Source organism: Myotis nattereri (genome assembly GCF_964212035.1).
Source record: "Myotis nattereri genome assembly, chromosome: X".
NCBI classification, from domain to species: domain Eukaryota; kingdom Metazoa; phylum Chordata; class Mammalia; order Chiroptera; family Vespertilionidae; genus Myotis; species Myotis nattereri.
In genome coordinates, this window is record NC_138078.1 from 96,932,655 (window position 1) to 96,958,928 (window position 26,274).

The 26,274-nt window shown below is 40.0% G+C and overlaps 1 protein-coding gene across 1 annotated transcript in view; it reads left to right on the plus strand.

Annotated features, from left to right (window-relative positions):
• The first annotated feature begins 1,784 nt into the window (after nt 1-1,784).
• TBC1D8B (TBC1 domain family member 8B) overlaps nt 1,785-26,274 on the plus strand; it is a 78,873-nt gene continuing 54,383 nt past the window's right edge. Inside the window, exons 1-2 of the mRNA XM_081081856.1 lie at nt 1,785-2,074; nt 14,718-14,828. Of these exons, the coding sequence (XP_080937982.1) occupies nt 1,945-2,074; nt 14,718-14,828 (241 nt within the window). The 5' untranslated portion in view covers nt 1,785-1,944. The remainder of the gene's footprint in view (nt 2,075-14,717; nt 14,829-26,274) is intronic.

The following is a 26,274-nucleotide window of genomic DNA, read 5'->3' on the forward strand; positions in this document are numbered from 1 at the left end:
CACCCGGCCCTGTGCCCACTGCAGCCTTGCGGCCCACAGTGCCTTTCAACATGCATGAATTTGTGCACTGGGCCCCTAGTCGTATATAATAAAACTGTAATATGCAAATCAATTGAGCAGGGAACAAACAGTCGCTATGACATGCACTGACCACCAAGGGGCAGACGGTTAATGAAGGAGCTGCCCCTTGATGGTCAGTGCGCTCCCACAGGGGGAGTGCAGCTCAGCCAGAAGCCAGGTTCACTGCTGGCGAGTGTAGTGGCGGTGGTGGGAGCTTCTCCCACCTCTGTTGCTGACGGGCAGTAAGGAGTGAGGGGTCGTGGACTCTGAGAGCCCTGGACTGCGAGAGGGATGTCTGACTGCTGGCTTAGGTGGACATCCTCCGAGGGGTCCCAGACTGGGAGAGGGTGCAGGCCAGGCTGAGGACCCCCCCCTACCAGTGCACAAATTTTGTGCATTGGGCCTCTAGTATGCATATAAATTCCTTGATTAATCTCTTCCTGACCCCTCTTATTGCCTTTTAATAAAAGAGAATTGCAAATTGATCCTTTTCTCACCCCCAAGACAAATCTGCTTATAGTACATGTCTGTCTCCCTTGAGCTGGCCCACATCTTGAGAAGTATAAGCCACAGATGCTGCTCCAAGGCACTCTTTGGCTCTGCAACTAGGCTTTGGATCTGCCCCACCCCATTTTCTTAGCCAAATGGCCTTGAGGCTTCTTCTCAAAATATCTTACCAAAAGTTCCTAGATACTTTGTACATTGTCTCCTAATTCCTTCCTTCATATAAACCTATCTTCGCTTTTAGTGCACTCTAATTTTGGTGGGCTTAGTTATCACAATAAATAAAAAGATCCCTCAAATAATTCCTCACTGCAATATTATACAAATCACTGAACTCATTCGCCTTATTGTTTAAGCAGCTGTGTATTATAGCCTTGGTACAAAGAGGCGAAGGCTGCCCTAAAAGGATTTTTTTTCTTAAAGAGCTTAAAAAAGAAAAAATATATTACTCATAAATTGTTTAGATCCTTAAAAGGAAAGTCTAGGAAGACATTTTGTGGCTGATTATAGTAGTTAAATAAACTGATTGGGGCAGCAGTGGGGGAAGGAAAGGGCGCACTCCGTGAAGAAACTGGGTGGCTTCTGGATATTTTATATTCTTCCTGTAAGGGTAGAAAGAGCTTTCTAAGGAAGGTTTTGAATTAGACAAGATATCGTATGACTACTTACTGGGTGCCCTTCGACAAGTCCTCTCACCCATCTGCACTTTGTTTATTTACGTGCAAAATGAGGAATGAAATCTACTTCGCAAGACTTCTATAAGGATTACGTGAGAAAATGTACGCGAAATCTCCTTAGTACATAGTAAGAGCTCCTTAAAGGTTAGTTGGTGCTACTACCGCTTCAGAGAATGGGCCATTCCTTACTCCAAAATTCCAGAAACTTTGTTTTCTGTAGTTTAACGCCCTCGGTTGTAAAAGGATGAGAAGAAGAAACACTTTTCTATCTGAAACTCACTTATTTGGACAAAACAAACAAACAAACAAACCCCGCTTTAAATTTTAGATAGGCAAAATACACTTAACTGGTGGCGGGACCCACTTTGAAAGCACCCCCTCAGTTCTCACTCCAGTGGATTATGGGAAGTGTAGTCCCGCGTTCCAGTGGGATGAGTACAGAAAAGCGGGTAGGAAACTACAATTCCCAGAAATGAAGCGGGACTATTTCCCTGTCCGGAGGTAGCGCTGTGGGAGGGAATTGGCGATCTAGCTGCCTACGTGGGAGAGAAGGAGGGTTGGGGGAAGTGTGGAAAACCTGAACCTGAGCCACTGGTGCCTGAAGATTTGGTGGGAGGAAAAGTAGAAGGGAAAAGAGGGGTGGGAGGGTGAGGTGAAGAGGGGATTTAGGTCGCTGCTCACGGGCTGCACAAAGTTCTTGACGATGTGGCTGAAGCCGGAGGAGGTGCTCCTGAAAAATGCGCTGAAGCTGTGGCTGATGGAAAGGTCCAATGACTACTTCGTGCTGCAACGGCGTCGGGGCTATGGGGAAGACGGCGGAGGGGGACTCACAGGTAAGTTGTGGCCACCCTCACCCGCCTCGGGGCCGTGGTCGCTGGTACTGAGAAGGTGGTGAGGAGGACAGTTACTCGTCGCCACCCACCTCCGGATCCTGAACCCTGGGCGGAGGACTGGGGTTCTTCCCCCGCCACCACCTTTGCGTTGCTCTCCTCGAGTCCTGAGAATGTATCCCTGGATCAGCAGTTGCTCTTTCGATGGGACAGCGTAAAGGAGGACGGGTTCTTTCTGAGGCAAAGTGCCTTCCCTGTCGCTTCTCATGGGGGAGGGGGCTGATGAGTGTTAGACCTGCACGGGTCGCGTTTAGGCTGGTGACCAGGGCCAATTCGCAGTTGTGGACTTAACTATTGTCACAAAATCCCTATTGATAATCACTACCCTAAGGAGTGTAAATGTGTGTGCGGGGGGATGGGGAGAGGCAGGGAGGATGGTGAGAAAGGAAGGAGCCCCATCACATCCAGAAGGACTGGCTTCAAATGAGAGAGTAAGGAGTGAGGGGAGGGCGAGGGAGAGGTCTACCAAATTGCTGACCTCTTCCAATTTAGCATCTTTTACTTTGTCTACATGGTTTCAATCCTTGGGCTCCCCTCTCTAAGTAACCTTCGCAGTTTACTCCTGTCTTGAGTGCTTGCCGCTGCCCTTTTCTTTCAAAGCCATGATTGTAAGCAAACCAATTAAGCCAACGGAAGTTTTAACTCTTCCTGCCTATTCCATCCTGCCTTCAATTCTTTGATTTACAAATCAAGAACTATTCCTTGGTCAAGTACTTAAAGCCCCCAAAGAATTTGATTTTCATACCCCTCCTCTGGGGTAGGAGCATTCAAAGTTTTGGACATTGCTAAGACCAGAGCTCTTTTTTGTGTGACATTTTCTAGTTTGGTGTTGTGGCCTTGAAGTGGCGGACCAGGCTTAATTTAGGCAGTGTGAGTAGCAGAAAAAGGGAAGAATCAGAAACTCTGTCCTTTAGTCCCATTCGCATCTCTTGTTAAATGGCATTTGACAATTTTTTTTTCATTTATTCCACCTTAAGTGCCTACTAGGTGCCTCATAGAATGCCAGGGTACAAAGATACAAGATTCAGTTATCTGCCTTGCAGTGCTCATAATCCTCATAAGTGGGAGAGAGTCTGCTTAAGAGGAAGTAACCAGTAATCCAGGGAAATTATAATTATAACCAGTAACTAGTAAACCAGCTAAATTATAATTAGAACCAAATAACTGAAGGATTGAATAAAGATTCCTGGAGGAGATGACATTGCTTTTCCTCTTCTGCAAAATGGTGTTTATCTCACAGAGTAGAGAGGATAAAATGAAAGCTAATAGGTGCCAAATCAATGTATGTTGTTAAGATGTGTGCTGCTATTTCCTTTTTTCAAGCCACACCCAGCGTGGCAATAATTTTGAGTTTCTACAGGACATTTTTAAAAAGCCTGCAAGACCTATCTTATCCAGCTTCTAAAAAGGCTCTTTTGAAAATATGGCAAAGACAATTACCTCATTAGATTAACATTTTTTTTTTTTTAGTTTTCTGGTTTTTAAAAGTTGCAAGTGTTATTTCTCAGAGGAATCTTTCCACTTAACAGATACATATACTTTCCAGATTAAAATTTGAGAATCAGTCTTCATCATTACCCAGTGATGTAGTTTATCCTCTTAGTCTATTGAGAACAAGTCAAAATATATTTAAATAGATCCTTACAGCCCTGTGTTACAGCATAATATTTTGGTTCCCCATCATTCTGTTTGACCAGGATTTTTCTGGTGTTCTTGCCCACATTTACCCACATTAGGAAATGTATTTTGCTTTTTACCATATTTCTGAAAAATAATAGGCAAGTCATTCTTGAGAATCCAATCACTGTAATATATTAAATGGTTTTTTACTTGTTGCACATTTCCTTTAAATGATCACTTCTTGTTTTCTGTATTTGATTTTTCATTTCACATGCTTTCTTAAAGCATGGACCCATTGCACCAGTTTCTTATCTCTTTCCCATCCACTATCAATTAATCTTCCCCATATCTCTAGAATAAGAGATTTGTCTGAAGAAATGAACCAAGATTTCTACCACAGGTGAATGTTGAGAATATCCATAGCCAAACTTTTGTGGTCAACTTATATCTCTGCATGATTGTTTTACTTGTGGTATTGTCAAGATCAGTGGTTCTCAACCTTCTGACCCTTTAAATACAGTTCCTCATGGTGTGACCCAACCATAAAATTATTTTCATTGCTACTTCAAACTGTAATGTTGCTACTGTTATGAATCGTAATGTAAATATCTGATATGCAGGATGGTCTTAGGCGACCCTTGTGAAAGGGTTGTTCGACCGCCAAAGGGGTTGTGACCCACAGGTTGAGAACCACTGGTCAAGATGCTTGAAATTACCAAGTGAGAGCTGCCACTATATTTCATGTAAATTAAACAATGGGTAAGAAAGGACCAAAGAGATGTTGTTTTTGTTAATCCTCACCTCACAAGGATATTTTCCCATTGATTTTTAGAGAGAGTGGAAGGGAGGAAGAGATACAGAGAGAGAGAAACATGGATGTGCCATCAATTGGTTGCCTCCTGCATGTGCCCCAACCAGAGCCAGGAATTGAGTCTGCAACCAAGGTAGTGCCCTTGTTGGGAATCGAACCTGTGACCCTTCAGTTGCAGGCCCATGGTCTATTACTGAGCCAAACCAGCTAGGGCAAGGGGTAGTGTGTGTGTGTATGTGTTTGTTTTTTTGTGTGTGTGTTTTTTTGGCCGGGGGGGTTGTCTAGAGCTAAATAAAGTGTGTGGTGGTTTTCATGGCTGCTCAATTACCTTATTCTTACTAAAATTGTGAAGCCAAGAGCTTTGCTGTGCTTTACTACAAATCCACATGTGGATTATCTCCCACAGGAGTTTGACTGTGCCAGCATAAGCTTGCCTTTATCCATTTTGTTTGCTAAAATCCAGTGTTATATCCTACTCCTTTAAAAGATTCATTTATACATTTTGTTTAATGAAGAAAAGATAATGACCATCTCAAAATGTTACTAGTTGTACTATCTTTAAGACTTCATTTCTTTGCCTTGTAGTAATTGGCAATAACCACCAGCAATGTAATGACTTTTACTGTGGAGTAGGTGACTTTATTTTTTTCTAATAATGGAATTGGAGCAATAGAGAACCCTAGTATGGTTATAATAGGAGACTAATTTGGAAGTTAGAATTCTGAGGTCCTTTTTAAAATTCTGAAACACTTTTGGTGGATATCTGATAGATTATTTACCATTTGTCTAACTTTACCTTACTTAATTGTCCTGGTTCCCAGCAGAGTGGAATATCTGGTGGAAATTTTTGTTAAACATAAGATTAGTTTAATATAAAGTTACATTCTTTCATTTAGATAAGTAATTCACCATTCAGGATTTTTGCAGTTACCTTACATTATCCCTTGTTCCTCCTGCCTGATTAAGGATAATGTCTCTTCTATGGCATCTAAATTTAGCACCTCATTTTATGTGATTAAAAATAATTTATGCGTATTTGGCTTATTAAGCACAAGTGAATTTGCTCTGCTTTGCAATTGGGAACTACTACCTGAGTGGAATTATGGTGCTGCATTCTATTAAGAACTTTAGTGTATGGGATTTAGGAAGATCTGACAAACAGGAACACAGAGTGTTCCCCTAGGGAGTTTCTATTTAATAAATTAACTATAAGCCAACATCCACAAATACATGAGTACACCACCCAGTCCAACAATTCCACTTACCGCATTAACCCACCTTCCTTTATCTTTCCTGATTCTTTAGTATTTTTATGTCTCTATTCAGTTGTAATTGTTTTGTAAAGGTGTTATTTCCTCATCTTCTCTACCTCACAGCATTGTTATGTGAGTCAAGTGAGTTTTGAAACCTGTGAGCAACTATATAAACATTTGGTATTCATTTATCTATTAAAAAAGGAGTAAGATGTTAAGTATCATTTTCCCTAGTAATTACTTTTCTCATGTTGTACATAGAAATTTATTTGGAGTAGTAACATTATGTCCAATATGCAATGATATCACTGTAAAAGCAAAACACTGCTAGTTAATAATTCAAGAATTTGGGTATGATGATGATTGTGCATTTATGTTTATAATCAGAATAATGTACAACAATTAGAATAAAATATCACAGTAGCATTACTTTGTGATCTACAGTTGCCCAAAACCTAGAAATTCTCAAATACTAGTAGAAATTTTACAGATATAAATACCACTTGTTGTCTTACTGAGTGGTATTAAAGAGTACACATAACTTTAGTTATCTTAGTTATGTTTTTAAAAACATAATAATTGAAGAAATAAAGATTCAGCTGGTGAAATCCCATGCTTCTGTTGTACAGTTGTAGAACGACTATGGCTGTAAAGTAAGTTAAAAATTAATAGCAAAATAAAGAGCACTGCAATGTTTACCATGTTGTACAGCTATGACATGGATTTTACATTACCTTTGTGTTAGAAAATTTGCTCAGTTTTCCACCTCTTGCTGCTATATAAGCACAAAAGGAAATGTAATGGAACAAAATATATTCATTCAACAGATAATTACAGGTGCCTTCTAAAATCCAAACACTGTTTTAAGTGCTAGCAATAACAGCAGTGAGCAAAACAAAATCCCTGTTCTCATGGAGCTAACATTTTAGTTGAGAAAGGCAAATAAACAAATAATATATTATATGGCTGGTGGTGATGAGCGATATGAAGAAAAATAAAATAAGGTATAAGGATAAAGAGGGTATTTTAGAAAAATTTGGTCTGAGAAGGCCTATTAGGTGATATATGAGCAGAGAGCAGAGGGACTAGAGTATATGAGCCAAGCAGATACTTGGGAGCAGAGTGAATATATATATAATTTTTTCTAGGAATTTTGCTGTGAAGGAAAGCTGAGAAATGGATGGTAGCTAGCTACTGTGCTAGATTTTGAGTATACATTGTTGAATAAAACAGAAAGGGTTCCTACCCTCACACAGTTTATAATCTGGTGGGACAGACAGATAATAAACAAGTAAGCAAACTATATAACTACTAAGGTAGTCAATAATATCAGCCTGGTTTCGGTAGCTTCTAAATAGTCACGAATAAGGGGTATTTGAAACCCCTAAAGCAATTTTCCAAGGCCAGCTCTGGTGTAAAGTATGCTGATAAGATGTCCTGTTAAATAATACAAAGATTTCCTAAAAATAGTGGTTAATAACAATAGGTGGTATTCTGCTGGCAGAATTCCAGTGTGACATCTGTGGTGCAATTTGCCAAAAACCAGTTTGGATTGTTTTTGAATTAAATCAGCCATCTATGAGCACTAACAGTATCTGGGATGGGATGGGAAAAGCATTCTAAGTGGGAGGAATAATATGATAGTACAAAAGCCAAAAATGGCAGTTGTTGGGGACTTAGCAGTTAGTCCATATTCAGTTATTTGTGATTGAAAATATGAGAATCAAGAGATAGTGCCCTTAGCAATTAGAAAAGGTTAAAGAGCAATGACCTCATCTGTGGAAGATGGAGACCTGAGACAGAGAATTGAAGGGACCTGAGAATTAAACCTTTGTTATTTTTGTTCTAGAGCTCTTTCCACTCCAGCCTAGGTGTCTTATTTTTCTCCCTTACTCCAGTAAAAAGAAGTGAATTTTTAAAACAAAGAAGGGATAATCACATTTGTTGATTTTTATCACTATAATTGTTGTCCTCTTGTTTAAAACTAACCAAAATAATGGTCAGCTTTAGTTTTTCTAAATAATGTTTTTAAAGTACTGTACTGTATATGAATTTATTCATTTGTGGCCACACTTGCTTATTGCTTTGCACCTAGGAATTTAAATTCTGTTATTTTCTTTAGTTTTCTGTGGGGTTACTCTTTTTGTACATCATGCATGAAATCTTAAAATGTAAGAAGGTGCTATAAATAAAGATGGTAACAATTCCCATAGTTCCCTATGTTTTAATCTTTAGAATTGTAACTAAGTTTGATTGATAATTCATGCATTCTTTCCCCCCCCCCCATGCTATTATAATCTGCCATTTTGGGTATCAGTTACTTCACTAAAATATTTTTGTAAATCTTTTAATGAGTAAAGATTTCAATTAGGGAAGGAAATGAGTGCTTACATATTTCCAGTTTTCAAGTAAATGTATTTTAAAAATTCAGGGAGAGGGAAAACAGAACAAAAGAGGAATTATTATTAACTGTTTTTTAATGATCTTTAAGTTGGTAGCTTTCAGAATACCACTGTGGTTGTTAGATTATTTTAAAATAAGCATGCATAATACTGTTTTAAGGACTTAGATCTGGTAGCAAAAGCAGTAAAATCGGGAAAACCCACACCTCTACTGAGAACACTATGTTTTCCTATTTGAATGTATTTCCTACTAAGTGTTTTGACAGTTTACTAGTTTGTTCATTAACACTTAATGAAATTGAAATTATAAAAAATTCAGTAAAGGTGTACTTGTTTGACTTTGTGAATATGGTAATTAATGACAGAATCTACTATAAAGTTTCATTTTTATGGTCAAAATTTATAATTCAACATTTTACTTAGAATGGAAATAAATCTTGTTTGTAATTAGGAAGTTCATTTAAATGATTCCTGTAGCTACAGCAGTATTGCCTTACACATTGCCCTCAGTCTAGTTTACAAGTAGAAAGAGCCACTTGTCAAACTAGCAAATTGATAATGAGTACCATCTTCAAGCTGTGGCTGTTTTAATGGCCTCCCCTCCAACACTCCACCATTGGTCCTACCTGTGCATCATTATAATTGATCTAACACAAAAAAGAAATGTTTATCAAATTTGCAGGTGTCTGAAAATTGAAAGGGAAAATTACTACCATAGATCAGTTTTGTCAACCCTGGCTGCATGTTAGATTCAACTGAGAAACTTTTAAACAGACTAAATGACATAAGTATTTATGGGTAAAATGATATTGATATGATGTCTGGTATTTACTTTAAATGGGGCAAATGACAGAAGACTGACAAAGTGATGATAATTATTGAAGTTAGGTGATGGGCACATAGAGGTTGCAGTATATTCTCTCTACTTTTTATATGAATGAAAATTTTATAATACAACATTAAGGGAAAAATAGAATACCCAACCCCTACCCCAGATGAATTAAATTAGAAACTCTGGGCTTCCGTAGCTTGAAAACTTAAGCTTGAGTAGTTTCAAAAACTTCTCCAAATTATTTATATTTGCAGTTTAAATTGAGACTCCAAATTTGGAGTCCAGAAGATAAAATCAAGATTCAGAAAGATCTTGGCAAATTAGAATGCTCAGCTGAAATCAATGAGATAAAATTTAACATGGGTAAATGTGCACTGCTTTTAGGTTTTTTTTAAAGAAAATCAACTGTATAGGACAGAATACCTAGGTTGGTGCTTATATTTGTGAAAAAGATCAAAATTGCTTAGTTGATCTTAAGCTTAGTATGATAATATGATGTAATAGCTTAAAAAAGCTAGTATATTAGATTTTATTAATACAGCCACCAAGCCCCAATATAAAAAAAACACTGCAATTTTTCAGATCATATCTGGTATTCAGGTTTGAATGACACATTTTATAAGAGACCTTGACAAATATATTAAGAGAATAGTAGAAGAAATAATAAGAGGCCCAGATAATCTCATAAAACAGTTGAAAGAACTAGGTATATTTTAACCTAGGAGAAGAAAAGAATAAGCAAGAGGAGACAAGTCAGCTATGATCATATTTGAAGACCCATCATGTTTAATAGAGTATAATATATTTTGTGTCGTCCCCCAAATTGCAAAGTAAGCTTTTATTTATCCCAAGAATGACTTTCCTTTTTAAAAAATACATTTTTATTGATTTCAGAAAGGAAGGGAGAGGGAGAGAAAGATAGAAACATCAATGATGAAAGAATTATTGATCAGCTGCCTCCTGCATGCCCCACACTGGGGATTGAGCCCACAACCCAAGCATATGCCCTGACCAGGAATCGAATTGTGATTTCCTGGTTTGTAGGTCGATGCTCAACCACTGAGCCAGGCTGGCAGAGTGCCCTTCCTTTTTAAAAAAAATATTTTTATTGATTTCAGAGAGGAAAGGAGAGGGAGAGAGAGAAACATCAATGATGAGAGGGAATCATACCCCCTACTGGGGATTGAGCCTGCAAGCTGGACATATGCCCTTAACTGGAATCGAACCCAGGACCCTTCAGTCCACAGGCTGATGCTCTATCCACTGAACCAAACCGGCTAGGGCCACCCTTCCTTTTTTAGGTATGTAAGAAGTAGCTTTATTTTTCTATCTTAAAGATTAAAAAATGTTTATTGTAAAAATTTCAGAAAATATGTATAAGTATAAAAAAGGAAAATAATAATTACCCATTATCCCACTACCCAGTTATAACCACTATAACCTAATTTGTGGGGCTCAGTACAAAAGGAACAAGCAGGACTCTTTGTTTAAAAATTAAGAATTTCAAGATGGTGACAATCGAGCATTTAACCAGGCAAGAGGCCCTTCTGAGCATAGGGCCCTATGGATAGATCACCAAGCCCCTGAAGCCAGCCCTGACTATACCATGTGGAGACTATATATATATATATATATATATATATATATATATATATATCTCCTTTCATACTTTAGAAAGGCTTTCCAATTAATGAAATGCAATAGGCTGCCTTAAGAGAAATAAACTCTGGGGTTATAAAGGACAATGCTAGACTTTCTATCAGGGATCCTATAGTGTAGATGAATGTGCTGGAGGTTGGGCTACAAGACCTGTTAGGATATTTTTCATCTGTAAAGTCAGTGGTGCTGTATCTCCAGCCAAAAAGAATTGGTTTGAGCCCTGGCTGGGTGCTCAGTTGGTTAGAGCATCATCCCAACAAGCCAAAGTTGGGGGTTGATTCCTGGTCAGGGCACATACAAGAATCAACCAATGAATACATTAATAAGTGGAACAACAGATCGGTGTTTCTCTCTCTCTCTCTCTCTCTCTCTCTCTCTCTCTCTCTCTCTCCTCAAGTCAATAAATTAAAAATAAAACACAATGTGGCCAGCCTGGACTTTGGGAGGAAGACATTCAGAGACAGTGATCGGTGCTGTGGTGGGGGTGGGGGGGTTGGGGGTGCCTTTATGCTCTTCGGGGCTCTCTAAACCTTGTCACCTGTACTGAAAGTGTCAGGCCTGGGCTGAGCATTGATGGACCCAGGCCTTTGGGGATGTTTTTCAGCCACCTCCATGAGGCACGTGTGGGCCCAGCCAGCAAGAGCTGACCATGTAGAGGACGAGGAGCCATCCTGGGGACCCTCATGTCCAAGGACAGTCGGGGGCACAAGGTCTACTTGTCTATTCCTCCTTTTTTAAGTCATTGCTGTTCTCCTAAACAAATGGCTCTTTGTACTCTTCTTCCAAGTTTTATGTGAGTTTGGAAGTGTTTCAAAATAAAAGGTTAAATTAAAATAAATAAAAAAATAGATAAATCAAACAAAGAATGGGTTCATGAACAATAATCATCACCTGTAAATTGACTATTTTCTTAAATTATGGAACCTTGCTTCTTTTGTTAATTTGCTATGCCATTTAATAAAAAAGTATTACACATCAATTATGGTGGTGAGCCCTAGATGATTTGGCTCAGTGGATAGAGTGTCGGCTACGGACTGAAGGGTCCCAGGATCGATTCTGGTCAAGGGCACATGCCCGGGTTGCGGGCTTGATCCCCCAGTGTGTGTGTGGGGGGGACATGCAGGAGGCAGCCAATCAATGATGCTCTCTCATCATTGATATTTCTATCTCTCCCTCTTCCTTCCTCTTTGAAATCAATAAAAATATTTTTTTAAAAAAAATTATGGTGGTGAATTTCTTTAAAAAGTTTGGTTTTGCTTGTATGGCAGGATGCTACTGAAACCCCAAAGAGCTTTACCAGGCTCTAGAACAAGGGTGGGCAAACTTTTTGACTCGAGGGCCACAATGGGTTCTTAAACTGGACCTGAGGGCCGGAACAAAAGCATGGATGGAGTGTTTGTGTGAACTAATATAAATTCAAAGTAAACATCATTACATAAAAGGGTACGGTCTTTTTTTTTTTTTAGTTTTATTCATTTCAAACGGGCCGCATCCGGCCCGTGGGCCGTAGTTTGCCCACGGCTGCTTTAGAACATTGGTACCTTACTCAGTTATAGATATTCAAATGATTATTTGAATTTCATGATATTTCTTATTATTTTTAAATCTGTTGGTTTTTTTCATGCAGCTGAGAGATAATATCTATTATCTTCCCAGTTTACTATGGCTAAAGGACTTCCCATGTGTAGGCTGATTCATGACCTTGGATGTTCAGGCTGTCAGATGATAAACCTCTATGTATGTGGAAAAGCAACCCAAAGTTGTCAGCTTATTGCCTTGTACTTTTAAAACCCAGACATTGGCACATATTAATTCCTGAATGACTTGCTGAAACTTAATGATTTTAGCTTAATGAGCTGGAAGAGTTCCCCCAAGTGACTACAAATGTATTTTAGAACTAGCTTCCAAATGATCTGTTGCATAGTTTTATACGAACTGCCTGATTTAATGCACTTACAAAAACTTAGCAATTTCCTTTCTACACAGTGCAAGGTACTTATCTTGTAAACATTTCTGTTGTAGAACGAAATGAATGACCTTTCTTGCCAGTGATTTTGACCACTTTGTACACAGTCTCAAAACATTCTATGAGAGAACTAATTGTTACGATGTTACCCAGGAATGATTATCTGTGGCCTCTCCTTTCCTTTCTGCCCCTCACACTCCCACTGTTATCTTTCAACTGAGTCAAACTTTTCTTTACCTCTTTGTTCTTTCTCCCATTTTTCTAATATTATTTTTTTTCTAGTGTATATAAATAAGAAAATTGAGTTTGAGCTAGTTTTATTGAAAGTGTGGTAAAGGTGAAATAAATTATTTTCTTTTTTTAAAAATTTAAATTCTTGGGAGGCAAATCTAGAAGCTCAAACAGGGCTGTGTTTAATAAATGGTTTTGTTTGAAATTATAATACCTTTATTTTGACAGTTTTGTCAAGTGATTAGCAACCCTCTGCAGGTTGCTAATTGTTATTCTGCTTTTGTGACCTCAGTTTTTATTTTCTACCAATTTCTACATCTATGTTCCCCCACCTTTTCCTTTCAGTTGAGCCAAATTTTTCTTTATCTCTTTGTTCTATCTCCTACTATTCTAATTTACATCCCTCTAAGTTTATAACTTCCTACCTCACATCTGCCAGCCTATACATATTCTCATTCAAAGCTTGCTTGTATTCTTAACTCCTTTTAAGTGGGTAAAGATAGGAAAATAGCCAAAAGCCTGCTTTATAATTGATTTAATGTTTTTCTCAAAAATATGTAATCTAAATTAAAGATAAATGCTTCATAAAGCAAGACCAACACTCAACCAATCAAAATTTCCAAAAAGGAAAGTGGATTTATGTTTTTCAGCCATCCCATTGATACAACTAAGTCAACAATTTAGCTCCTATTTTGTCCAGAAATATGTTGAAAATTAAAGATGCAAACCCAGAGGTAGAAGATGTGGTTATTATCCTCAGCAAACTAATAATCTAGATAAAGAGATAAAATTAATATACCTCAAGCACTTAACAAATAGTTGTAATAACTAGCCTAATTATCAGAATGATAGGTTGTGTTTTATAGACTTTAAGTGCTATAAGTAATCAGAGAAAAGGGAAGGCATTATTGCTTGGGGTTGCCAATGAAGATTTCATGGGGGAAGCGGGTCTTAAAGAAAATGTAGAATTTGGATTAGCTGGACTGGGCTAGATAGAGACTTGTGTTAGCATTTCTAAGTAAAAGAGAATTGCTTAACAAAGACCCCAAGGGAGAAATTAGTTGGTTGTTTAAGAAAACTGAAACCTTTGTTCTAAGGAGGAGTAGGAAATATAATCAGGTCATTAAATTGAAACTAACTGATCAAAAACCTCGAATTCCAAATGAAAAATTAAGAATTGTTTTTAAAAAATCCTTTTACCTAAGCATTTTAATTAATCAAGGTTTTATCTTGTTTAAATAGCTAAGATTTTCTTATATTAGTATTAGCTAACATTGAGTGTTTTACTACATGGTAAGCATTGTTCGAAGTGTTTTATATGTAATAATAACTAATTTTATTTTTACAACAACATTTTGTGGTTGATTATATTTTAATCCCCTTATTTTGCAAATGGGTGTGTAGGAAAGGTTAGGTACAACTGCCTCAAGTTGACTAAGTAAGTTACAGAGAAGAGCCAGGACTCAAACCCAGGTAGTCTCTGGTACTGGTATCTACATTCTAACTTGTTATATATACAACCTGTTATATTTATTTGAAGTATATATATATATATATATATACTGAAAATATATCTTGAGATCTGGACAATTGAACTTGACATTTTATTGAAAGATCATTTTCTCAAACACTAGTCACATTGCAACACTAATTTCTTCATCCAGAATATATTTTTTTTTTATGAAAGGTATCTATAAGGAAACTTTGGGCTAGAAATTTTAAAAAGTAAATCCATTGTTTTTTGTCATTTGAAGAACTATTGATTTCATCTCTTGTAAAATCCTTATTTCATCAGTTTCTTTATTCCAACAGGGCTTCTGGTTGGGACTCTTGATTCAGTCTTTGACTCTACTGCTAAAGTAGCTCCATTTCGTATTCTACACCAGACACCAGATTCTCAAGTTTACCTGTCAATTGCATGTGGTAAGTATGATTTTTAAAGCATATACATCAACTCAATAAGGACATGAATAAATTGAATAACTATATTTATATTTCCTAGTTGTTTTGATTTAGAAAGTGTTATATTTCTCAGATTCTACTTTGAGAGAATAAGAAGACATCTAATTGTTTATTTAAGAAAGATTACAGATTATTACAGTTTGTAAAACATTGATCAGACTCACTAGAGCATTCCAACATGGTAGCTGACAGGACCAGAGTGAGAGGGAGAGTGTGTGGTAGTGTGGAAGTGTGTGTGTGTGTGTGTGTGTGTGTGTGTGTGTGTGTGTGAAAGAGAGATAGTCCAATTGACTGCACAGAAGTCTCAGGGTAGGGGGCCAGTAGTTCAAGCTCTTCTGGCCAAAGAGACCCTGCTACTGCCACAGCCACTCCCAGGGCGTGGCTCAGGCTCAGAGACCATGCAAACTATAGCAACATGAAAAAGGAAATAGAAACCATGAACCAGGACCAGATAGAAATGAAGAATAACATATCTGACATCAAGAACACACTGGAAGGAATTAAAAGTAGATTGGATGAAGCAGAGGATCAAATCAGCAAATTGGAAGATGAGGTAGAAATAAATACTCAATTAGAGCAGCAAATAGAAAAAAAAACAATTAAAAAGCAGAAAGATAGATGTGAAATGGACCAACAACATGTGAATACCAGAAGGAGAAGAAGGTGAACAAGAACCAGAGAACCTGTTTAAAGAAATAATGATAGAAAATTTCCCCAACCTGGTGAAGGAAAATGTCACACAAGTTCAGGAGGCACAGAGTCCCAATCACCATGAACCCAAGAGACCCACATCTAGACATATCATAATGAAAATGGCCAACATTAAAGACAAGGAATCTTAAAGGCAGCAAGAAAGAGACAGAAAATTACTTACAAAGGATTTCCCATTAGAATGTCAGCTGACATCTCAATAGAAACACTTCAAGCCAGAAGGGAGGGGCATGAAGTATTCAAAGTAGTGAAAAGCAAGGGCCTAAATCCAAGACTACTGTATCCAGCAAAACTCTTATTTAAAATTGAAGGTGAAATAAAGAGCTTTCCAGACCAAAAAAAAAAAAAAAAAAGAGGTTAAAGGAGTACATTACCACCAAACCAGTAATGCAAGAAATGTTAAAGGGACTGCTTGATGAAGAAGAGAGAGAGAATCATAGGCATAAAGAACATAAAAATGGCAATAAATAAATACCTATCGATAATAACCTTAAATGTTAATGGACTAAATGCTCCAGTCAAAATATATAGGGTAGCTGAATGGATAGGAAAGCACGACCCATATATATGCTGTCTACAAGAGACCTGCCTGAGAATGAAAATAAAGAATGAAATATATATATATATATATATATATATATATATATATATATATATACACAAGTGGAAAGGGAAAAAAAGAAGCTAGGGTAGTAATACTCATATCAGACAAAATAGACTCCAAAACAAAGGCCATAGCAAGAGATAAAGAAGGCCTCTACATAACACCAAAGGGAATGATTCAACAAGAAAATATAACACTTGTAAACATGTATGGACCTAATATAGGAGCACCCAACTACATTAAAAACTCTTGATGGACTTTAAGGGAGAGGTTGACAGCAATACAGTCATAGTAGGGGACTTTATCACTCCACTGATATCACTGGATAGATCTTCCGGACAAAAAATCAACAAGGAAACAGAGGCATTAAGTGACACACTAGATCAGATAGATCTAACTGAAATTTACAGAAGATTTCACCACAAAGCAACAGAATATACATTCTTCTCAAGCACACATGGAACATTCTCAAAGATAGACCATATGTTAGGACATAAAACAAATTCAAATTCAAAAAGATTGATATCATACTGAGCATCTTCTTGGGTCACAATGGCATGAAGTTAAAAATCAACTACAATAAAAATAACCTCAAAACACTCAAATACATGGATGCTAAATAGCATGTTACTAAACAATGAATGGGTTACCAATGAGATCAAAGAAGAAATTAAAAACTTTCTGGAAACAAATGAAAATGAACATAAAACCACACAAAACCTCTGGGACACGGTAAAAGCAATCCTGAGAGGAAAATTCATAGCATTATAGCAGTGGTTCTCAACCTTCCTAATGCCGCGACCCTTTAATACAGTTCCTCATATTGTGGTGACCCCCAACCATAAAATTATTTTCGTTGTTACTTCATAACTGTAATTTTGTTACTGTAAACAATATGTAATTATATATGTGTTTTCTGATAGTGTTAGGCAACCCCTGTGAAAGGGTCATTTGACCCCCAAAGGGGTCGCGTCCCACAGGTTGAGAACCGCTGCATTATAGGCCTACCTCAAGAAACAAGAAAAAGCACTAATAAGCTACCTAACCCTACAACTAAAGGAATTAAAGAGAGAAGAGCAAGAAAAGCCCAGAGGAAGTAGAAGGAAGGAAACAATAAACATCGGAGTGGAAATTAATGACATAGTGACTAAAATTCAGTACAAAAGATCAATGAATCTAAAAGCTGGTTCTTTGAAAAGATAAACAAGATTGAAGAACCCCTAGGTAGACTCATCAAGAAACAGAGAGAACCCAAATAAATAAAATCAGAAATGAAAGAGGCAATATAACAATGGGCACCACAGGAAAAAAAAGAATTGTACTAGTAAGTATATACTATGAACAAGTATATGCCAAAAAACTGGACAACCTGGAAAATGGACAAATTTCTAGAAACATTCAATCTTCAAAAACTCAATCAGGAAGAATCTGAAAACCTTAATAGGCCAATAACAGCAAATGAAATTAAAGAAGTAATTTAAAAACTTTCAGCAAACAAAAGTCCTGGACTGGATGGAATTACAGTATAGTTTTACCAAACATTCAAAGAACTAGTACCTATCCTCCTCAAACTATTTCAAAAAATTCAAGAAGAAGGAATACTTCCAAGCTCTTTTTACAAAGCCAGGATTATCCTAATACACAAACAGATAAAGACACTACAAAGAAAGAGAATTACAGGCCAATATCCCTGATTAACACAGATGCTTAAATCCTCAGCAAAATATTAGTAAATTGGATCCAGCAATATATTGAAAAGATCATACATGCATAAACAAGTAGGATTTATTCCAGGGATGCATGGCTGGTACAATAATTGCAAATTTATAAATATGGTGTACCACATAAACAAATTGAAAAACAGAAATCACATGGTCTTATAAGAAATGCAGAAACATCTTTCAATGAAATCCAGCACCCTTTTTTGATAATAACTCTCAGTAAAGTGGGAATAGAGGGATCATATCTCAACATAATAAAGTCCATATATGACACACCTACAACCAACATAGTGCTCAATGCAAAAAAATCTAAAAGCGTTTCCCTTTAGAACAGGAACAAGACAATGATGTCCGCTTTCACCAATCTTATTCAACATAGTAAGTGGAAGTGCTTTGGAAGTCCTAGCTACAGCAAATCAGGCAACAAGAAGAGATAAAAGGCATCCACATTGGAAAGGAAAAAGTAAAACTGTGATTCACAGATGACATGATATTGTAAATAGAAAACCTTTAAGACACTACCAGGAAACTACTAGACTTAATAATAAATGAATTTTTCAAGGATCCAAATTCAACATCCAAAAATTGGTGACATTTTTATACACTAATAATGAACTCTCAGAAAAAGAAACCCCAAAAATCCAATCCCTTTTATCATTGTAACAAAACAAATATAATATACCTAGGAATAAACTCAACCAAGGAAGGAAAAGATCTGTACTTGGGAAAACTATAGCACACTGAAAAATAGAAAGAGGGAAGATACAAACAAATGGAAACGTTTACCATGTTCATGGATTGGATGAATTAACATCGTTAAAATATCTATACTACCTAAAGCAATCTATAGATTCAGTGCAAGCCCTATTAAATTACCAACGGCATACTTCACAGAACTAAAATTAATACTTCAAAAATTTATATGGAACCATAAAAGATCCCAAATAGCTGCAGTAATCTTGAGAAAGAAGAACGAAGTTGGAGAGATCACAGTACCAGATACCAAACTATACTACAAGGCCATTATAACCAAAACAGCCTGCTACTGGCACAAGAACAGACATATAGACCAGTGCATCAGAATGGAGACCCCCAAAATTTATCCACATCATTGTGGTCAATATTTGACAAAAGAGGCAAGAACATACAATGAAGTAAAGACAGTCTCTTCAATAAATTCTGTTGGGAAAACTGGGCAGACACATACAAGAAGATGAAACTTAGACCACTAACTTACACCATCCTATATAATAAAAGTCTAATATGCAAATAGACCAAACTGTGGAATGACTGGTCGCTATGACATGCACTGACCACCAGGGGGCAGACGCTCAATTCAGGATCTGCCTTCTGGTGGTCAGTGCACTCCCACAGTGGTCAGAGCGCCACTTAGCCAAAAGCTGGGCTCACAGCTGGCGAGTGCAGTGGCAGTGAGAAGAGACTCTCCCGCCTCTGCGGCAGCACTAAGGATGTCTGTCTGAATGCCGGCTTAGTTAGACATCTGAATGCCATCAGTTAGACATCTCCCAAGGGCTCCTGGACTGCAAGTGGACAGGTTGGGCTGTGGAGACCCCCCCCCCCATCCAGTGCATGAATTTCATGCACCAGGCCTCTAGTACAGAATAATAAGCTCAAAATGGCTAAAAGACTTAAATGTAAGGCATGAGACCATAAAAATCTTAGAAGAAAACGTAGGCAGTAAAATCTCAGACATCTCACATAGCAGAATTTTTGCCGATATATTTCCTAGGGCAAAAGTACAAAGGAAACAATAAACAAATGGGACTACATCAAAATAAAAATTTTCTGCACAGCAAGAGAAATCACTATCAAAATGAAAGGGGAAGCTACTGTATGGGAGAACATATTTGCCAACAATACATCTGATAAGAGGTTAAAATCCAAAATATATAAAGTACTCATACAACTCAATAAAAGGAAGACAAACAATACAATTAAAAAATGTGCAGAAGACCTGAATAGGCATTTCTCCAAAAGAGGACATACAAATGGCCAAGAGACATATGAAAAATGTTCAAAGTCCCTAATCATCAGAGAAATGCACATTAAAATCACAATGTGGTATCACCGCCCACCTGTCAGAATAACTATCATTAAAAAAATCAACAAACAACAAGTGCTAGCAAGGATGTGGAGAAAAGGGAACACTAGTTCACTGCTGGTGGAAATTCAAATTGGTGCAGCCACTATGGAAAACAGTATGGAGTTTCCTCATAAATTAAAAATGGAACTTCTGTTTGACCCAGTGATCCCAATTCTGGGACTATATCCTAAAAATCCTCAAATACCAATCATAAAGAATATATGCACCCCTTTATTTATAGAGGCATTATTTACAATAGCTAAGATTTGGAAACAGCCCAAGTGGCCATCAGTAGATGAATGGATAATAAAGCTGTGGGACATTTACACAATGGAATACTATGCAACTGTAAGAAAGAGGATCTCTTACCCTTTGGGACAGCAGGGATGGACCTGAAGACTATTATGCTAAGTGAAATATGCCAATCTGAGAAAGACAAATACCACATGATCTCACTTATTTGTGGAATCTAATGAACAAAATGAATTGATCAACAAAATAAGGCCTGGAGCATTCAAGCATGGAACAGACTAATATACCTCAGTGTGGGTGTGGGAGATGCGAAGAAATAATCCAAAGAACTTATATACTTACTAGAGGACTGATGTACGAAATTCATGCAAGAGTAGGCCTTCCTTCCCCCCGGCTGCCAGCACCAACTTCTCTCTAGCACCCAGGACCCGGGCTTGCTTCACAGCCCCGGCTTCATCCAGAAGATCGTCTGGAAGGTCATCTGGTCTAATTAGCATATTACACTTTTATTATAGACTAGAGGCCCGGTGCACAAAATTTTGTGCACTCGGGGGGGAGGGGGGGTCCCTCAGCCCGGCCTGTGCCCTCTCGCAGTCTGGGACACCTTGGGAGATAACAACCTGCTGGCTTAGGCCTGCTCCCGGGTGGCAGAGGGCAGGCCCAATCCCTAGGTGCAGCCCCTGGTTGGGCTCAGAGCAGGGCTGATTGGGGAGTTGGGGCACCTTCCCCTGTCATGCACAGAGCAGGGCGATTGGGAGGTTGTGATGCCACCCTCAGTCATGCTCAGGGTAGGGCCGATTGGGGGGTTGGGGCACTGTCCCCTGTCACACTCAAGGCAGGGTTTATGGGGAGGTTGCGGCGCCACCCCTGTCACACACAGAGCAGGGCCAATCAGGGGGTTGGGGCACTGCCCCCTGTCACTCACAGAGCAGGGCCAATCAGGGGGGTTGGGGCTCTGTACCCTGTCACGCACAAAGCAGGGCCAATCAGGGGGTTGGGGTGCTGCCCCCTGTCACGCACAGAGCAGGGCCCATCAGGGGGTTGGGCCGCCGCCACTCTCACACTCAGGGCAGGGCTGATGGGGAGGTTATGGCTCTACCCCGTCACACACAGAGCAGGGCCCGTGGAGGGGGGAGGTTGGGGCGCCGCACCCTGTCACACACAGAGCCGCAGGGCGATCAGGGGGTTGGGGAGCTCCCCCCTATCAGGCACAGAGCAGGGCTAATCAGGGGGTTGGGGCGCCTTCCCCTGTCACGAACAGAGCAGGGTGGATAGGGAGTTTGTGGCCCCACCCCCTGTCACACACAGAGCTGCAGGGCGATCAGGGGGTTTGGGCGCTGCCCCCGTCACGCTGATCCCGGTGCCCGGAGGCCTCGCGGCTCCACTGATCCCGGTGTTGGGAGGCATATTACCCTTTTACTATATAGAATAGAGGCCTGGTGCACGGGTGGGTGCTGGCTGGTTTGCCCTGAAGGGTGTCCTAGATCAGGGTGGGGGTCCCCACTGGGGTGCCTGGCCAACCTGGGTGAGGGGATGATGGCTGTTTGCAGCTGGTCACACACCCTTTAGGGTGGGGGTCCCCACTGGGGTGCCTGGCCAGTCTGGGTGAGGGGCTGAGGGCTGTTTTCAGGCTGGGGGTGACTAAAGCTCCCAACCGCTCCTTTTTTTCTTTTTTCTTTTTTATTCTTTGCCAGCTTTAGCTTTGAGGCTTGGCTCCAGCTCTTAGGCCTCCGCTGCTGAAAGTAGGTTTCTGGCCTTTGCTTACAATGTTGAGATCCTGCTGGCTGAAGCCCGGCGGACTAAAGCAGGTTTCTGGGGTTTTGTTTAGCTTCTATATTTGTTACATAGTTGCTTAGAGTTGCAGCTCAGAGGCCTGCAGTGGCAGGCGGGGAACGTTGGAGTCCTTCGTCACTGAAGCAAGCAAGCCTCATGTTAGTTTCAAGCTGCCTGGCTGCCGGCCGCCATCTTGGCTGGCAGTTAATTTGCATATTGCCCTGATTAGCCAATGGGAAGGGTAGCGGTCGTATGCTAATTACCATGTTTCTCTTTTATTAGATAGGACTAGAGGCCTGATGCACAAAAATTTGTGCACTTGGGGGGGAGGGGGGGTCCCTCAGCCCAGCCTGTGCCCTCTCGTAGTCTGGGAACCCTCCGGAGATAACGACCTGCTGGCTTAGGCAGAGGGCAGGCCCAATCCCTAGGTGCAGCCCCTGGGTGGCAGAGGGCAGGCCCAATCCCTAGGTGCAGCCCCTGGTCGGGCTCAGAGCAGAGCCAATTGGGGAGTTGGGGCGCCTTCCCCTGTCATGCACAGAGCAGGGCAGATTGGGAGGTTGCGATGCCACCCTCAGTCACGCTCAGGGTAGGGCCGATTGGGGGGTTGGGGCACTGTCCCCTGTCACACTCAAGGCAGGGTCGATGGGGAGGTTGCGGCGCCACCCTCTGTCACACACAGAGCAGGGCCCATCAGGGGGGTTGGGGCTCCGTACCCTGTCACGCACAGAGCAGGGTCAATCAGGGGGTTGGGGAGCTCTCCCCTGTCACTCACAGAGTAGGGCCGAAAACGGACTTGGGGCATCGCCCCCTGTCACACACAGAGCAGGGCCGATCAGGGGGTTGAGGAGCTCCCCCCGTCACTCAAAGAGTAGGGCCGATAGGGGAGTTGGGGCACCGCCCCCTGTCACACTCAGGGCAGGGTGGATCAGGGGGTTGGGGTGCCGCCCTCTATCACCCACACAGCAGGGCCGATCAGGGGGTTGGGGCGCCACCACTGTCACACTCAGGGCAGGGCCAATGGGGAGGTTATGGCTCTACCCCATTACAGAGCAGGGCCCGTGGGGGTGGGGGGGTTGGGGCGCCGCCTATATCATCCACAGAGCAGGGCCGATTAGGGGGTTGGGGCGCCACCACTCTCACACTCAGGGCAGGGCCGATGGGGAGGTTATGGCTCTACCCCATCACACACAGAGCAGGGCCCGTGGGGGGGGTGCGGGTTGGGGCACTGCATCCTGTCACACATAGAGCCGCAGGGCGATCAGGGGGTTGGGGAGCTCCCCCCTATCAGGCACAGAGCAGGGCTAATCAGGGGGTTGGGGCGCCTCCCCCTGTCACAAACAGAGAGGTCGGATAGGGAGGTTGGGCCCCGCCCCCTGTCACACACAGAGCCGCAGGGCGATCAGGGGGTTTGGGCACTGCCCCCTGTCACGCTGATCCCGGTGCCGGGAAGCCTCACGGCTCCGCTGATCCCGGTGCTGGGAGGCATATTACCCTTGTACTATATAGGATAGAGTCCTGGTGCATGGGTGGGGCTGGCTGGTTTGCCCTGAAGGGTGTCCTGGATCAGGGTGGGGGTCCCCACTGGGGTGCCTGGCCAGTCTGGGTGAAGGGCTGAGGGCTCTTTTCAGGCCGACTGAAGCTCCCAACTGCTCCTTTTTTTTTTTTTTTTTTAATTCTGGGCCAGCTTTATCTCTGGCTCCAGCTCTGAAGCCTCTGCTGCTGAAAGAAGGTATCTGGTTTGTTTCGCTTCTATAATCGAATCAATGTATAACTCCAGCTCTGAGATCCCGGGCTCGCTGAAAGTAGGTTTCTGGGGTTTTGTTTAGCTTCTATATTTGTTACAGTGTTTCTTAAACTGCAGGCTCAGAGGCCGGCAAGGCAGGTGGGGAACGTTGGAGTCCTCCTTCACTGAAGCAAGCAAGCCTCATGTTAGTTTCAAGCTGCCTGGCTGCCGGCCGCCATCTTGGCTGGCAGTTAATTTGCATATCTCGCTGATTAGCCAATGGGAAGGGTAGCGGTTGTACGCCAATTGCCATGTTTCTCTTTTTTTAGATAGGATATGATATGCATAGCCCTTGGACATGGGCGATAGGATGGTGAAGACCTGCGGGATGGGTAGGGGCTGGGAGGAAGGGGGTAAGGAGGAAGAAAATGAAGACATCTAATACTATACTATCACTAATAAAAATATGTATATTTAAAAAATAAAACTATAACCCTTAATAGATTAAAAAAATACAGGAAGAAAATGTTAGAACTTTTATCTTGTACTTTAATTATTTTGTTTCTGTTTATGGTTTATAATGTATATAAAATATTAATGTCATAGGACATGTTATATAATAAACAAAAATATGTGTAAAAAATAAAAATAAAACATTGATCAGTTGAGGGACCTGCAACATGTGTTCCATTAGTGCCAATTTTGAATAGATTTTGGTCATTGCTACTGCTATATAACTCCTTTCTTCAACTTATTCCTCCTGATTCACCCAACTGTAGGGAAGGTAAGAACTTCCCCATAAAATACTGTTTCATCTGTAATAACTCAGATGAGGAGAATCAAGCCCAAAACTTCAAAGTCATTCCCTAAGAAAGGATAAGTCTGAAAAATTGAATCTTTTTTAATTGCACACATACGTTCTCACAAAAGGCATCATATCCTTGAAGTACTTGAAATATGAAAGGATATCTCTCAGGTAATGCTACATATTAATTCTCCTGGAGCGGTTTACCTTCTTCCTATTAAAGCAACTCAAAATCTTAAAAAACACCATGACAGTATATTACTTTTTTATGATGCTATTATAATGTTGCTCTAAATTAGAATCCCAGATTTTTAGCTTTTTGTATGCTGAAATACTGTCTTTTCTCTTTCTCTTTCTTTTCTCCACCTCTGTTATCAAGTAGATATACTTTTCAAAAAAAATTCATGTGACTTTTGGATAGTTCATATGCATCAGCATATAGCTACAGCATACAATTAATTTTTAAAGATGTGTGGCTTGTGTGGCTCAGTGATTGAGCATTGACCTATGAGCCAGGAGGTCACAGTTTGATTCTTGGTCAGGGCACATACCTATGTTGGAGTTCAATCCCTGTGGGGGGGTGTGCAGGAGGCAACTGATCAATGATTCATCATTGATGTTTCTCTCTCTCCCTTCCTCTCTGAAATCAACAAAAAAAAATTTAAAGAAAAGATTTGCGGCTTATATTTTACATCTCCCTCTAAATTTCCTTTAGTGTAGGAGGTGAGCATTTTCTCCTGGATCTCTTAAATTGAACATCATTTAAACTAAATGAAGAAGACACTATACCTGCTGATATTATGAGATGTCTGTAACCTCAACTCTAAACTTGGTTGGTCAAAATTATATAGAAAAAATGTCCTTTCATTGCACTGATGCAGAAATATAGTAATTACCTACTAATGAAGCTTCCTTATAATTAAAGGACCAAAATAAAGGCCTTAAAATTTTCCCATAAATTTTATTTGTGGTTCATTAAAGAAAGTTATTGCACTTGGTATGGTGACTTTAACAGCATGAATATGATTCTAACTGAATTGTAGGAAATAGGCAACTTTGCAGTTTCAATACATTTTTAAGTGTCACTCTATATTATAAGATAAACTAGGAAGTCAAGGTATTTCTTTTGATTGAAATTTGTATAATCTACAATGCTTGGGAGATCTTAAAGATATGCAGAGATTGATATTGCAGTGTTCTTCAGGCCAAAGCAACCCAAATTTAATTTATTTAAGCTAACCTCTTAAAAGCCACCTAACCCTGATTCAGCAGGTACCATGGATTTAATCTTGCTACAGGGTTCCTAAACTCGTCCATGAAATTTTGACAGGCCTTTTAATTTAAGGGTGGCTCTGAGCAAAGGCTTCACACCTTCTGAAATAAGTTGAATTGCCACAGTTGAAATCTATAGTCATACAGTGTGTTTAGGGTTGTCATGTGCATGCTGTTTTCAGTAACACAGATAATAGGCACATTAGTATTATTTGAAGACCAAGAATTAAGTTATGTATATTTATATTCTGGAACTCTAGCTATTCTCTTAAAAGATACTGGTTATTGTAGGCACCAGTTACTGGCATCTTGTTTTTAGAATTTTTTTTTTATTATTATTAGTTAAGGTATTACAAATGTGTCCTCATCCCCCCCATTAACCCCCAACCTCCCCCCCACACACAAACTCATGCTCCCATCCCCCTGTTGTCCATGTCCATTG